This window comes from Macrosteles quadrilineatus, unplaced genomic scaffold (genome assembly GCF_028750875.1).
Source record: "Macrosteles quadrilineatus isolate MER2022 unplaced genomic scaffold, UCM_ALF_1.0 Scaffold_3__2_contigs__length_128488019, whole genome shotgun sequence".
Classification (NCBI taxonomy): domain Eukaryota; kingdom Metazoa; phylum Arthropoda; class Insecta; order Hemiptera; family Cicadellidae; genus Macrosteles; species Macrosteles quadrilineatus.
Window position 1 is genome coordinate 33,534,515 of NW_026542596.1, and position 14,882 is coordinate 33,549,396.

At 40.7% G+C, this 14,882-nt stretch overlaps 1 protein-coding gene across 1 annotated transcript; it reads right to left on the minus strand.

Annotated features, from left to right (window-relative positions):
- Nucleotides 1-462: 462 nt before the first annotated feature.
- LOC128990207 (nucleoporin Nup37) lies at nucleotides 463-14,604 on the minus strand. Its single transcript, XM_054412497.1, has 6 exons — nucleotides 14,259-14,604; nucleotides 13,265-13,462; nucleotides 5,576-5,726; nucleotides 4,042-4,261; nucleotides 3,232-3,391; nucleotides 463-638 (listed from the first exon to the last, which is right to left on the minus strand). Exons 1-6 carry the CDS (start codon nucleotides 14,442-14,444, stop codon nucleotides 546-548), a joined length of 1,008 nt encoding a protein of 335 aa, XP_054268472.1. The 5' UTR covers nucleotides 14,445-14,604; the 3' UTR covers nucleotides 463-545.
- Between the last annotated feature and the right edge of the window lie 278 nt (nucleotides 14,605-14,882).

The window sequence follows — 14,882 nt, forward strand, 5'->3', positions numbered from 1 at the left end:
ACTTTTCCAAATTAAAAACATTTAAATGCATAAAAATTTTTTTAAACATGCTCGTTAATTTAATACCCCTATAAGATTATAATTTGTTATCTTATTTTTTTTTAAAGCCTCATGAAGGTATCTGCCAATTATGGGTTACAATGATAAAATAACTCCCAGCGCATAACTCTAAAAAAACATGAAGATTAACACCTTTAGTTAAAGATAATCGCCTGCAATGTGGGCATTAAAATACGTGAGCCTGAATATTACAAAAGTTTACTTTAGTAAAATTATTTAATTCTTTTCAGAGCGTATGAAGTCGGTTGTTTTTTTTTTACAAAAAATAATTATTGGGTACAATAACAGTTTTAAAACTTTAACTGATTACTTCATTCACCTGTCACTATGTACTATTATTGTTTATGATTAGTTGAGTTAGAGAATTAACAAATAAAGACACAAGGCAAGTTAACTAGGTAGCAGATATAAAAAGTTGTTTAATGTACACAATAAATACAAAGAATGAGCAAAATTAGTAAGTCTATATTAAATGTAACAGGTCTTTATTTAGTAGAAACTTTCCAGAAGCAGATAGATCTGTCCCTCCCCACACATACGTAAGGTAGTCGATAAGTCCAAGTAACTCCTCCTGCAAGCTACCAACAACACACTAAATTAATCCAAAAATGTATTCAGAGACAATCATAGGAAAAGTTATGAGAATCAGAGTCAGTGGCGGCTCTAGGACCTTGTCAAGGGGGGGCTTGGGGGAGTACCCCCCAATAAAGCAGGGGGGTCCAGATGAACCTCCCATTTCACCTGTTATATGTCATGCAAGTAGACACGTTTTTTAACTTTATGTTTTTCTACATTTCATAGATCTGTCACAATATGTATAGTATCGAATTCTCAGTAATTGCATTGACTATATAAACTTTAACACTAGTGTTTATATAGTCAATGGTAATAGGCTACTGGTGCCACCGCTGATGGCTGATTGGTGCATGAGTAAAGTTAATGGCTAGCAGACAATTTGACAACTATGGACAACTAACTATGGAACATCAGGAAATCAGCTGTTTCCCCGTCCTCACTCGCGCGCTCGGCGCTTGCCTTTGCCCTAGCATGTCAACAGCTGACTGCTGTAAAAATTTGATGATGTGTACAACTTTCCATAGCGTAATATTGTTTTATTCGTTATGCTAGTGTACACAAAGTTTATCTATGTGGGACTTAATACTACTCCTGCCATTGCTTTTAAGATAAAAACTACATTGATATCTGTTTTATGAGATTGCGTATTTTAGGAACGAAAAGTATGTTTAAATTTATTTTTCCGGGGTCCAAGGGGGGGCTTTAGCCCCTGTAGCCCCCCCCCCCCCCCAACCCTTGGAACCGCCACTGATCAGAGTCAAATGTGATAAGATGACTTTTAAAGCAAAATGTGATCTTCAATCTTTGACTATCAGTTCAAAGTGTGTTTGACTATCAAAAAAGTAGTGATGTGACGAGTCGAGTATTTTCTTGACTCGAGTCAAACTCGACTCACGACTATGTCAACTCGAGTTGCAACTCGAGTCAGACTCAACTCGGTATCATCGTGAAACTTCGGCTTCCATCGGTCGAGTTTGGGTCGACTCGCAGCGCAGCCAATAGGGTTATAGTTTGGCGAGTCGGCTCAACTCGCATTCAGCCAATAGCGTTTACGTTTTGCGAGTCAACTCGTTAATTCCGGACATACATCTATGTGGCAAAATGCGGTCGAATGAGTGTTAATTAAGATACCTGGGCCCAATATATCTTCACCAATCACTGCTAAATCACGCACATTTCCTGTCACTTCTCGAACCATATTCAAATGAACCTAAAAACCTCATCAAAGTGCACAATAATACCTCAGCTGCAAATCACAACCAGATTTAATGATATTTAATACATCTTAATAAATAGTCAACAGAGATTTAACTATACAAATGGACTAATCTGATATCATAAATGTATCTACAAGTACCTAACGTGAATTCAAATACTGTATTAATTATAACTAGTGTACATGTTGCTCGAATTCGAGCAATTGCAAAGTATTACTGGAGGTATTTCAAAACGAATAACAGTGATATTTACTATGAGTTTAAAGAGTCAATTCAAAGATTATCGGTGTGTAACTCCGATAACCATGTTTATCTTCGTTATTGATAAACCTAAAGCATTCCGGCCGGTTTTTCCTTCTCAAAATGCCTCGCTGTACAGGCAACACTGGTCATTGATAGAGGGCCAATTGAGAACGAAAAGTCGTTTTGGGGTAGTGTTAGGGCGCATTTATAACCTAATACTGTAGTTGAGATTGTCCAGGGTCAGGTGCTGACTGTACGCGCCACTGTTCTGTAGCTGCACGCCTCCTGTCTATGTTTCATTGTCGTCGCGTCGGAGGCATTTAAAAGAAAAAAAACAACAAATAAACAAATTTTAGCTACACAAAACAACGATAAATTAATACATTTAAGTTACAATCATGCTACGCAATCCGTCATAGCGACACAAAACAACGATAAATACACAAATTTAAGATACAACCATACTTACACGATCCGTATTGGGGGTTATGTTTACACAAACTCAAATAGTAAATAAATGTACTCAATGCGTTTCATTGAATTGAAAAATAAATAACAGCAATTAAATTATACAGCTGATCGAAATGTAAACAATTATATTCTCCATAAGGATAACATGGGAACTTTCAAAGCCACTGGGGCAAAGCCCAAGGGACTTTTTCAAAAATGTAAGATCAGTTTGCAAATCTATGTGACACGCTCTTTCCAATGAGATGTCAATGGATAAAATCGGAATGGCGGAGGAGTTCAACCGACAAAGTTTCATGTAGCTTATTAATTATATAGATAAACTGGAAACTGGACCACGACACCATGACTGGCTTGGTAAACTTAATAATCTACATAATTAAATATTATCTCATTTCCCTAGTCTATACCCTTCCCCAACCCCTATTAGATTATCTACTCATGCTAAGGCTATTCATCCGATCTAAGATGTCCACTGCTGCTCTTACCACACACTTTTGCCTGACCCACTCTTCGTTGCTGCGTCTCCTGGCGAATTTCAGGGGTGCGTGCGCATCTAGATATTGTCACCGTGACCATCGTTTGTGTGACGTCACGCTGTATTTGTACAAACAAACTCCGCTTGTAGCGGTGACGCTACACATCAACATACACGGTCAAAACTTACCGTCATGGTGGCGTTGCATACAGGGTGCTTCATATTAACATTTGTGACCTTGAGAGAGTTGTCGGGTTGACCTACTGTTGCTATGTGATATTCGCTCTGTTGGGAGTAGCGCAGCAGACTGCCACCATTGGGATGTACCATCCTGACGTCCACGGGTCGACTAAAACAACATGTTTTATAGTTGCATCATCAAGGTCATTCACAAGGTGAGCACAGAACTCATGCTAAATTCATGAATTTTACCCCGTTTTCCCGATTGTTATTCCAGGTCGCCAAGTGTACTTTTTCCTAGGGGTCTGCGGTTCCTCATTATTTTCAGGCCGTTCCAAAACAGCTGGCCCAAGGGGTCAGTTTGGGCCGAAAAATTATTATTTTACCCTAACCGTAGGTGTTCACAATTTTGCTATGGCTGCAAAAGGTCTGATCGATTTTTATGAAAAAAAACAACAAATTAATAAAAGTAGCCTTGCGCATTAATTGCTACTGATATTGCCATTGGTTTATGTTATTGAACGCTACATGCTAGTAGATAATTTTCTTGGTTTTTTTTCTTTTTTAGTAATTATTTAGTACACTTTGGGTAATTTATTTACATGACTCAAACAAATCTAATATTAATTTTATAATAACACTCACATTTAAAGGTGTTCCACTAACAAGCTTTGTGTAAAGATGATTTCCAATAAAGTTGGCAAACACTACACTAGTCCAAAATCAACTGTAAGAAGAATTATCATTACACAAAATGCTGTTGAAAGTAGTGCCTATTCAATGCAATTCAATCACAACTGATAAGTAGGCCTGTCCTACCTAGAGCGTGTAATGTCCCAGATGACAATGTGGCCACTGGCTAGTGCTGCCACCTGGAAGCAATTGACAGGAGACCAGTCCGCCGCAGTGAGCGGCACCAAGGAGGTGTCCAGTGAGAGGATGGCTTGCTGCCGCTCTACATTGTACAGACGCACTGTGCCACTCTTCTCCGCCACGAGCAACTTGCCAGGGTCTGCGTTGTGCCAGCAGACAGACACACCTGTCACAACATTTGGTTAATTAACATGGTTTTATTTTAGATAGTAATTTGAGAAAACCATTTTTATTTATTTTTTCTAAAGATTTGAAATTAAAGTATTATATTCACAATAGTTGAGTAGGCTGCAAGAACAAGACGTGTTGATAAGAAAGCTCTGGAAGCTTCCTTATCAACTGGTCCAGAGCAAGTGCTGGGCCGGAGTAGGGGTGGAAGGTTTCAGAGCTGAACAAAAGATCACTGTTGTTTTCTTATTAAATATTTAACTTGTAGGCTATTGCTATCAGAATGTCTTGAAAAGATTTAATTTGGATTTTAAAATATAAAATGCTAACTGCCAATTTCAGTATTAAATCAAACAAGTTGCACATATAACTATTGTCGTCGGGTCCTTGGCATGTTTAAACGAAAATATAATGTAAAATTTTTCTCCCGTCGTGTCCTATAGGTAACATTTCTTTGCCGGGTTTCTAATTATTTTTAAAAACATGCAAACTGTTTACATTTCAAAACCAAACAAAACAGCTGGGATTTAATTTTGTTTAACTAATGTATTGCCATCTGTTTCAGAATATAATAACATTCAAATCAATCACAATGTTATCCTTATGGAAGGAACTTTGAGGGCAGCCCACGCCCTTAAAAAGATGTATTTTGAAAATCTAAAGCCACTTTGCACATCTACACACCTAGACGAACAATTTGGTATATAATATGTAGGGTTAAATCTTAAAACAAAAAAGCCTACTTTACATGAAAATTTGAAGCTGAGAAGAAATGAAGATCCTATATTACGTGAAGAAATTGAAGAGGAGTGGCTAGGCATCATTAAGCATCTCAAAGCTAGGGTACAAGATCTTAACGATCAAAACAATAGACTAATACTCAAAATAGAAAGAGTAAATTCACACCAAGAGGAAACTTCCACTACCAAAACTGACACAAAAACAAAAAATCAAATGGAAACTACAAACTCTGAAAGCCAAGAACGTGAAACGTGAGAACATGAAACGTCAGAATAGGTAGTGAAATTTGTCAACATTATAGGATTGAAGGATAAAATATTGTTTTCATTGTGAAACCTGGTCTTAGATTAACCATCCATCTGCAGCATACCATTGGTTTCCTTGTTAATTACGGATACACTAAGCAACTTATTACAAGGTGGCGCCCTCTCAAAAGTTAAGGGAATATTCTCTCCATCACACTTAGAATTTTGAGCTATGAAAGAAATTTTGAACCACCCCTACTCTACCATGAAATTAGGAGTATATTTTATTGAAGGAAACTTACAACGAGCTAGTTAGGCTAAATTACCTGGAGACTTGAGTACAAACACGGTCACACAAGCAGAACCTTCTTTGACAGCCCAGATACGACAAGTCAGATCATCACTGGTTGAGGCTAATAGATCGCCTGAGGGTTCGTACGCCAGGCTGTTGACATAGCTGCTGTGTCCCTTCAGTTCCTGTAACAGTGCCAGACCACATAGGTTAGATCATCACTGGTTGACACTAATACACCAGGCTGTTGACATAGCTGCTGCGTCCCTTCAGTTCCTGAACAGTGCCAGACCGCATAGGTTAGATAATCACTGGTTGACACTAATACGCCAGGCTGTTGACATAGCTGCTGTGTCCCTTCAGTTCCTGTAACAGTGCCAGACCACATGGGTTAGATCATCACTGGTTGACGCTAATACACCAGGCTATTGACATAGCTATGTCCCTTCAGTTCCTGTAACAGTGCCAGACCACATAGGTTAGATCATACCTGGTTAACGCTAATACGCCAGGCTGTTGACATAGCTGCTGTGTCCCTTCAGTTCCTGTAACAGTGTCAGACCAAATAGGTTAAATCATAACTGGTTGATGCTAATACGCCAGGCTGTTGACATAGCTGCTGTGTCCCTTCAGTTCCTGTAACAGTGCCAGACTACATAGGTTAGATCATACCTGGTTGACACTAATACGCCAGGCTGTTGACATGGCTGCTGTGTCCCTTCAGTTCCTGTAACAGTGCCAGACCACATAGGTTAAATCTTAAATCATCACTGGTTGACGCTAATACGCCAGGCTGTTGACATAGCTGATTTGTCCCTTCAGTTCCTGTAACAGTGCCAGACCAAATAGGTTAAATCATAACTGGTTGATGCTAATACGCCAGGCTGTTGACATAGCTGCTGTGTCCCTTCAGTTCCTGTAACAGTGCCAGACCACATAGGTTAGATCATACCTGGTTGACACTAATACGCCAGGCTGTTGACATAGGTGCAGTGTCCCTTCAGTTCCTGTAACAGTGCCAGACCACATAGGTTAAATCATCACTGGTTGACGCTAATACGCCAGGCTATTGACATAGCTATGTCCCTTCAGTTCCTGTAACAGTGCCAGACCACATAGGTTAGATCATCACTGGTTGACGCTAATACGCCAGGCTGTTGACATAGCTGCTGTGTCCCAGTTCCTGTAACAGTGCCATACCACATAGCCTAGATCATGACTGGTTGACAATAATACACCAGGCTGTTGACATAGCATCTGTGTGTCTCTTCAGTTCCTGTAACAGTGCCAGACCACATAGGTCAGACCATCACTGGTTGACCCTAATACGCCAGGCTGGTGACATAGCTGCTGTGTCCCTTCAGTTCCTGTAACAGTGCCAGACCACATAGGTTAGACCATCACTGGTTGACCCTAATACGCCAGGCTGGTGACATAGCTGCTGTGTCCCTTCAGTTCCTGTAACAGTGCCAGACTACAAAGGTTAGCTCTTCACTGGTTGACACTAATACGCCAGGCTGTTGACATAGCTGCTGTGTCCCTTCAGTTCCTGTAACAGTGCCAGACTACAAAGGTTAGCTCTTCACTGGTTGACACTAATACGCCAGGCTGTTGACATAGCTGCTGTGTCCCTTCAGTTCCTGTAACAGTGCCAGACTACAAAGGTTAGCTCTTCACTGGTTGACACTAATACGCCAGGCTGTTGACATAGCTGCTGTGTCCCTTCAGTTCCTGTAACAGTGCCAGACTACAAAGGTTAGCTCTTCACTGGTTGACACTAATACGCCAGGCTGTTGACATAGCTGCTGTGTCCCTTCAGTTCCTGTAACAGTGCCAGACCACATAGGTTAGATCATCACTGGTTGACGCTAATACGCCAGGCTATTGACATAGCTATGTCCCTTCAGTTCCTGTAACAGTGCCAGACCACATAGGTTAGATCATTACTGGTGGACGCTAATACGCCAGGCTGTTGACATAGCTGCTGTGTCCCTTCAGTTCCTGTAACAGTGTCAGACCAAATAGGTTAAATCATAACTGGTTGATGCTAATACGCCAGGCTGTTGACATAGCTGCTGTGTCCCTTCAGTTCCTGTAACAGTGCCAGACTACATAGGTTAGATCATACCTGGTTGACACTAATACGCCAGGCTGTTGACATGGCTGCTGTGTCCCTTCAGTTCCTGTAACAGTGCCAGACCACATAGGTTAAATCTTAAATCATCACTGGTTGACGCTAATACGCCAGGCTGTTGACATAGCTGATTTGTCCCTTCAGTTCCTGTAACAGTGCCAGACCAAATAGGTTAAATCATAACTGGTTGATGCTAATACGCCAGGCTGTTGACATAGCTGCTGTGTCCCTTCAGTTCCTGTAACAGTGCCAGACCACATAGGTTAGATCATACCTGGTTGACACTAATACGCCAGGCTGTTGACATAGGTGCAGTGTCCCTTCAGTTCCTGTAACAGTGCCAGACCACATAGGTTAAATCATCACTGGTTGACGCTAATACGCCAGGCTATTGACATAGCTATGTCCCTTCAGTTCCTGTAACAGTGCCAGACCACATAGGTTAGATCATCACTGGTTGACGCTAATACGCCAGGCTGTTGACATAGCTGCTGTGTCCCAGTTCCTGTAACAGTGCCATACCACATAGCCTAGATCATGACTGGTTGACAATAATACACCAGGCTGTTGACATAGCATCTGTGTGTCTCTTCAGTTCCTGTAACAGTGCCAGACCACATAGGTCAGACCATCACTGGTTGACCCTAATACGCCAGGCTGGTGACATAGCTGCTGTGTCCCTTCAGTTCCTGTAACAGTGCCAGACCACATAGGTTAGACCATCACTGGTTGACCCTAATACGCCAGGCTGGTGACATAGCTGCTGTGTCCCTTCAGTTCCTGTAACAGTGCCAGACTACAAAGGTTAGCTCTTCACTGGTTGACACTAATACGCCAGGCTGTTGACATAGCTGCTGTGTCCCTTCAGTTCCTGTAACAGTGCCAGACTACAAAGGTTAGCTCTTCACTGGTTGACACTAATACGCCAGGCTGTTGACATAGCTGCTGTGTCCCTTCAGTTCCTGTAACAGTGCCAGACTACAAAGGTTAGCTCTTCACTGGTTGACACTAATACGCCAGGCTGTTGACATAGCTGCTGTGTCCCTTCAGTTCCTGTAACAGTGCCAGACTACAAAGGTTAGCTCTTCACTGGTTGACACTAATACGCCAGGCTGTTGACATAGCTGCTGTGTCCCTTCAGTTCCTGTAACAGTGCCAGACCACATAGGTTAGATCATCACTGGTTGACGCTAATACGCCAGGCTATTGACATAGCTATGTCCCTTCAGTTCCTGTAACAGTGCCAGACCACATAGGTTAGATCATTACTGGTGGACGCTAATACGCCAGGCTGTTGACATAGCTGCTGTGTCCCAGTTCCTGTAACAGTGCCATACCACATAGGCTAGATCATGACTGGTTGACAATAATACACCGGGCTGTTGACATAGCATCTGTGTGTCTCTTCAGTTCCTGTAACAGTGCCAGACCACATAGGTCAGACCATCACTGGTTGACCCTAATACGCCAGGCTGGTGACATAGCTGCTGTGTCCCTTCAGTTCCTGTAACAGTGCCAGACCACATAGGTTAGACCATCACTGGTTGACCCTAATACGCCAGGCTGGTGACATAGCTGCTGTGTCCCTTCAGTTCCTGTAACAGTGCCAGACCACATAGGTTAGATCATCACTGGTTGACAATAATACACCGGGCTGTTGACATAGTATCTGTGTGTCCCTTCAGTTCCTGTAACAGTGCCAGACCACATAGGTTAGATTATCACTGGTTGACACTAATACGCCAGGCTGTTGACATAGCTGCTGCGTCCCTTTAGTTCCTGTAACAGTGCCAGACTACAAAGGTTAGCTCATCACTGGTTGACACTAATACGCCTGGCTATTGACATAGCTGCTGCGTCCCTTTAGTTCCTGTAACAGTGCCAGACTACAAAGGTTAGCTCATCACTGGTTGACACTAATACGCCAGGCTGTTGACATAGCTGCTGTGTCCCTTCAGTTCCTGTAACAGTGCCAGAACACATAGGTTGGATCATCACTGGTTGATGCTAATACGCCAGGCTATTGACATAGCTGCTGCGTCCCTTCAGTTCCTGTAACAGTGCCAGACTACAAAAGGTTAGCTCATCACTGGTTGACACTAATACGCCAGGCTGTTAACATAGCTGCTGTGTCCCTTCAGTTCCTGTAACAGTGCTAGACTACAAAGGTTAGCTCATCACTGGTTGACACTAATACGCCAGGCTATTGACATAGCTGCTGTGTCCCTTCAGTTCCTGTAACAGTGCCAGACTACAAAGGTTAGCTCATCACTGGTTGACACTAATACGCCAGGCTGTTGACATAGCTGCTGTGTCCCTTCAGTTCCTGTAACAGTGCCAGACCACATAGGTTAGGTTAGATTATCACTGGTTGACACTAATACGCCAGGCTATTGACATAGCTGCTGCGTCCCTTCAGTTCCTGTAACAGTGCCAGACTACAAAGGTTATCTCATCACTGGTTGACACTAATACGCCAGGCTGTTGACATAGCTGCTGTGTCCCTTCAGTTCCTGTAACAGTGCCAGACCACATAGGTTAGATCATCACTGGTTGATGCTAATACGCTAGGCTGTTGACATAGCTGCTGTGTCCCTTCAGTTCCTGTAACAGTGCCAGACCACATAGGTTAGATTATCACTGGTTGATGCTAATACGCCAGGCTATTGACATAGCTGCTGTGTCCCTTCAGTTCCTGTAACAGTGCCAGACCACATAGGTTAGATCATCACTGGTTGATGCTAATACGCTAGGCTGTTGACATAGCTGCTGTGTCCCTTCAGTTCCTGTAACAGTGCCAGACCACATAGGTTAGATTATCACTGGTTGACACTAATACGCCAGGCTGTTGACATAGCTGCTGCGTCCCTTTAGTTCCTGTAACAGTGCCAGACTACAAAGGTTAGCTCATCACTGGTTGACACTAATACGCCTGGCTATTGACATAGCTGCTGCGTCCCTTCAGTTCCTGAACAGTGCCAGACCACATAGGTTAGGGTTAGATCATCACTGGTTGACGCTAATACGCCAGGCTATTGACATAGCTATGTCCCTTCAGGTCCTGTAACAGTGCCAGACCACATAGGTTAGATCATACCTGGTTGACACTAATACGCCAGGCTGTTGACATAGTATCTGTGTCCCTTCAGTTCCTCTAACAGTGCCAGACCATATAGGTTAGATCATCATTGGTTGATGCTAATACGCCAGGCTGTTGACATAGTATCTGTGTCCCTTCAGGTCCTGTAACAGTGCTAGACCACATAGGTTAGATAACTGGTTGATGCTAATACGCCAGGCTGTTGACATAGTATCTGTGTCCTTTCAGTTCCTAGTGTTGGGACCACATATTCAGACTGTCATTGCAGTTTCAGCAAGGTCACAGATGGTTTATGTTTATTGAGTTGGGAGTCAGCAAGAGTTAAATAGCTTACAATAACAAATTAGAGTTAATAAGTAGAATGTATGAAATTTATAGATTATAGTCATTTAAATCACAACAAATGCACTCCTAGTTTTTTTGTTTTTTTAGCGAATTTCCCTATAGGGAAGTAGCTATTACCGTAGTTGGTACGGTAAGACTTAGGCCCGGGACTGATTAACCTTTTCATTTTGATGTCCTGTGAGGCCAAAAACACCATTTGTTCAAATTTTTTTATATGTCCACATGTCCTACAGGCTATAGACAAATTATTCATTAAAGAAGAATTCTACATATAGGCTATATAGAAACCATAAAAAAGATCCTGAAAACATACTCAATACAATGCAAATCCTAAAAGGAAACCTAATATATGAAAAAATCTTATATAATAAATCAAAAGAAGACCACACCTGAGCCACCCTATGTACAAGACAAAATTTAAAAATCATATGATAATTTACTTATTTATTATTTACATTTATATTTATTTAGCCTACTATTTGTTAATAACTGCGATCATGGCCTAAGAGCCGAAACAAGTTAGTTATTCAATAAATTAATAACTCAAAGGGTACAAAATGTTTAGGCCTACTTATTTACTGTATTTCAATTACTAATACATATACCTATGTCCGTTAATGCGATAACTTGTGTAATTTTTGTCCGATTTTGATGAAATTTGGTTTCAAGGTGTAAGGCGGGATAAACTTGAATGAGTTCGCGAACCAGCATGATTGGACCATGGGAACCAGTGCCGATTAGGCCGCAAGCAAAAGGGGGCCGCAGAGGATTGACAAAAAATATTTTTTCTTAGAACAAAAAATGCTTAATTGTTTTAAACCATAAGTTTGCTGCGATCGTAGGTGAAAATAATGATGTCCCCTTGATTGCGGCCCACGGAAGATGTTCACGATTTCACCGAGGTCACGAGTGGCAATGATTATGTCCCCGTGATTGTGGCCCGCGGTAGATGTTAACAATTTCGCTGCGGTCGTGGGAGATGTTTACAATTTCGCCGCGGCCGCGTGTGCCAATTATGATGTCACCGCGATGGCTTTCAAGGGGGATGTTTAAAATTTCTCTGCGGCCGTGGGTGACAGTGATGATGTCCTCATGATCGCAGTTCACGGGAGTTTACCATGACTTTGCCGCAATCGCGAATGTCGCGAGGATGATGTACACCCGTGATTGTGGCTCTCGGGAGATGTTTACGATTTTTCCGGGGATAAGAATGTTGATGATGATGTCCCCATGATTGGGGCCCGCGGTAGATGTTAACGATTTCTCCACGGTCGCGGGAGATGTCCACGATCACGGGTGTCGATGATGTCCCCTTGATGAATAGGAGATATTAACAATTACTTCCGCGATCACAAGGAATTTCCACCACAGGGGGAGGGCCGCTCTTGTAATTTGGCTTAGGGCCGCAAGAACCCTAAATCCGTCACTGATGGGAACGGGGTATTACGGGAGGTTTTATGGGGTAAAAAATGGGTTTTCTCATTTTTGACTCTCAAAACACAAAATTTCCCAATTTCTCTCTAAGTTAGTCCTTTTTAAAGAGCTAAACTTAAAATAAAACAAATAATTTAGTATATCAAAGTATTTTTGTACGGTTATTGGTAACGGAGAAAATTAAAAAAAAAACTGTAAATTGAAAATGTCCATGTTATTCTTATGGAGAATATTGTAAACTGTTGTATTTTGCTTGTTTAGGGATATATTTTGATCAAACTTGGCAAATTTTTTTATTTTATATTAAACTATCAATATTTTACTTAAAAATACACTTATTAGTTTCTTCGTAGCAGCAAACCTAGGTACTCATTAAACCTAATGTTGTTTGGATAAATTTAATTGAAAATCAATTCAGACAAATTGAAATTCGCTTAGTCGGCAGGTTTGCTGCGGCGGGGTAATTTTATTGTAAGTAATACTTGTACAGTTGAACAGTTTGTACAGATGAGAACAAGTTCAGTAAGGATATGCCTTTTTAATGGTTCAAGTTTATATGTGAGACCTGGTAAAGAATAATTTACCGTGATGTACTACAGCAATTTAATAAAATGGAAACAGCTTTGTCCGAACAATTTTTATTTGTTTCTCCTATTCCTATTCTATTTGTAGACTTAACTTAGCTATTAGGTAGAATGGTATCAACTTACCTGCATTTGAGTTTTGTCTGCCATATTAGTTGAATAAATATGTATATGATTCGCAGTACCACAGGCAAAGATAATGCTTTTGGGTATAATGTTCAAAGAGGTTTCAGGACACCATGCCAAAGAATGAACCCGCTTTTCAATTTTAAAAGATTTTATGACCTCAAATTCAATTTCGTCTTCCATCTCCTCATCTTCTTCCTATTAAAACAAAATTGATCAGCAGTAGCCTAATAATCATGCGTGGTAACTTATCTCGGGTATTCAAATGCCTCTCAATTTGTCATAAACCCACCACATTTCTGTCATTAAAAGAAAGAACTCCAATAATAATGTGAAACTAAAATCCACCGAAGCTGTGCAACGTTACCAGACTAACGATTAAAAAAATGACGTCAAAATTGATTAAAGCAAAAATTATCAGTGGTAGGTTCAAGGGAGAAATAGTCTTAATCCCAAGAATACTGATGATTTCACCCGAATTACCCTCTGAATTTAAGCAACAACAATTTCCTTAGTGTCTTGCTTTCGCAATCACCATTATAAGGCACTAGAGCAATCTCTGAATATTGTCGGTTTGAATGTAGAAAAAACATGCTTTTCACACAGACAGATAATAATGTATTTTGTTAGCGCAGCAAGGCTAGCCGGGTAACTGCTAGTATTCTATATTCTTCTTGCAGTGTTTTTAGCTAAGTTAAGTTTAGGCCTAACTTAGGCCTAAGTTTAGCCTAGCACAAGAAAGAAAAATTAGTTTAACTTATTTAGGCCTATTTATTATCAACGGTTCCACCATTTTTTACAATGTAGTAATGATAACAATCAAGACAGCTAGATTTTAAATAAATAACAAACAATAATAGGTAGGCCTATACCTACAATCAATTAATAACAAAATTACAACTAGGCCTATAATCTATTTTACAATAAAGATTTTGCAGCTTGATAATCCAACATGCAAGTTCAATGATGCCGAAAGATGGTGAAGTTGACTTACTTGAAATTTGACGGTCCCAATGATGATTTCATCTGAATGTGCAACACAAATAAGATTATGAGACCATTCAAAAGGAGACATTTCTACTTTAAAAACCTGTTCTGATAAATTTATTACATGAGTAGGGCTGTCAATTCTAACAGTAGAATGTATTTTATCTACAATTACAGAAGATGAGGACATCATTTTGCCAATCCTTGAATTGAAACAAAGGTAAACACAAAAGTAGGTGCTAAACAATAAAAGGCTAACTTTTAAAATAATTTAAAACTACTAATGGTGGCCGCCCGGTCGGTCGAGTAATCAAATTTGAGGTTAAGAAGATGTGTTGTTTTTGTTTAGTGTATTGATTGGTAGTGGTATGGTAAGTTGGTAAGTTAGTCCGGTTAGTCTTAAGTCTTAGCACAGACAACCCTTAGTCAATGGTCTTAGTGATGTTTGGTTTGGTTTGGTGGTGTTGTGGTATGGTAATGTGGTGTTTTGTTTTGGTTTTGGTGTGATCACTGAGCTATAATTCTAAAGTCGTGATCGTGGCGACCTTCTCACCGCAGTATTTCACCTTCCTTTTTTTTAACTTTTGGAACAGTTACACGGATCTGTTTGGAATAGATTTGTTAAAACCGT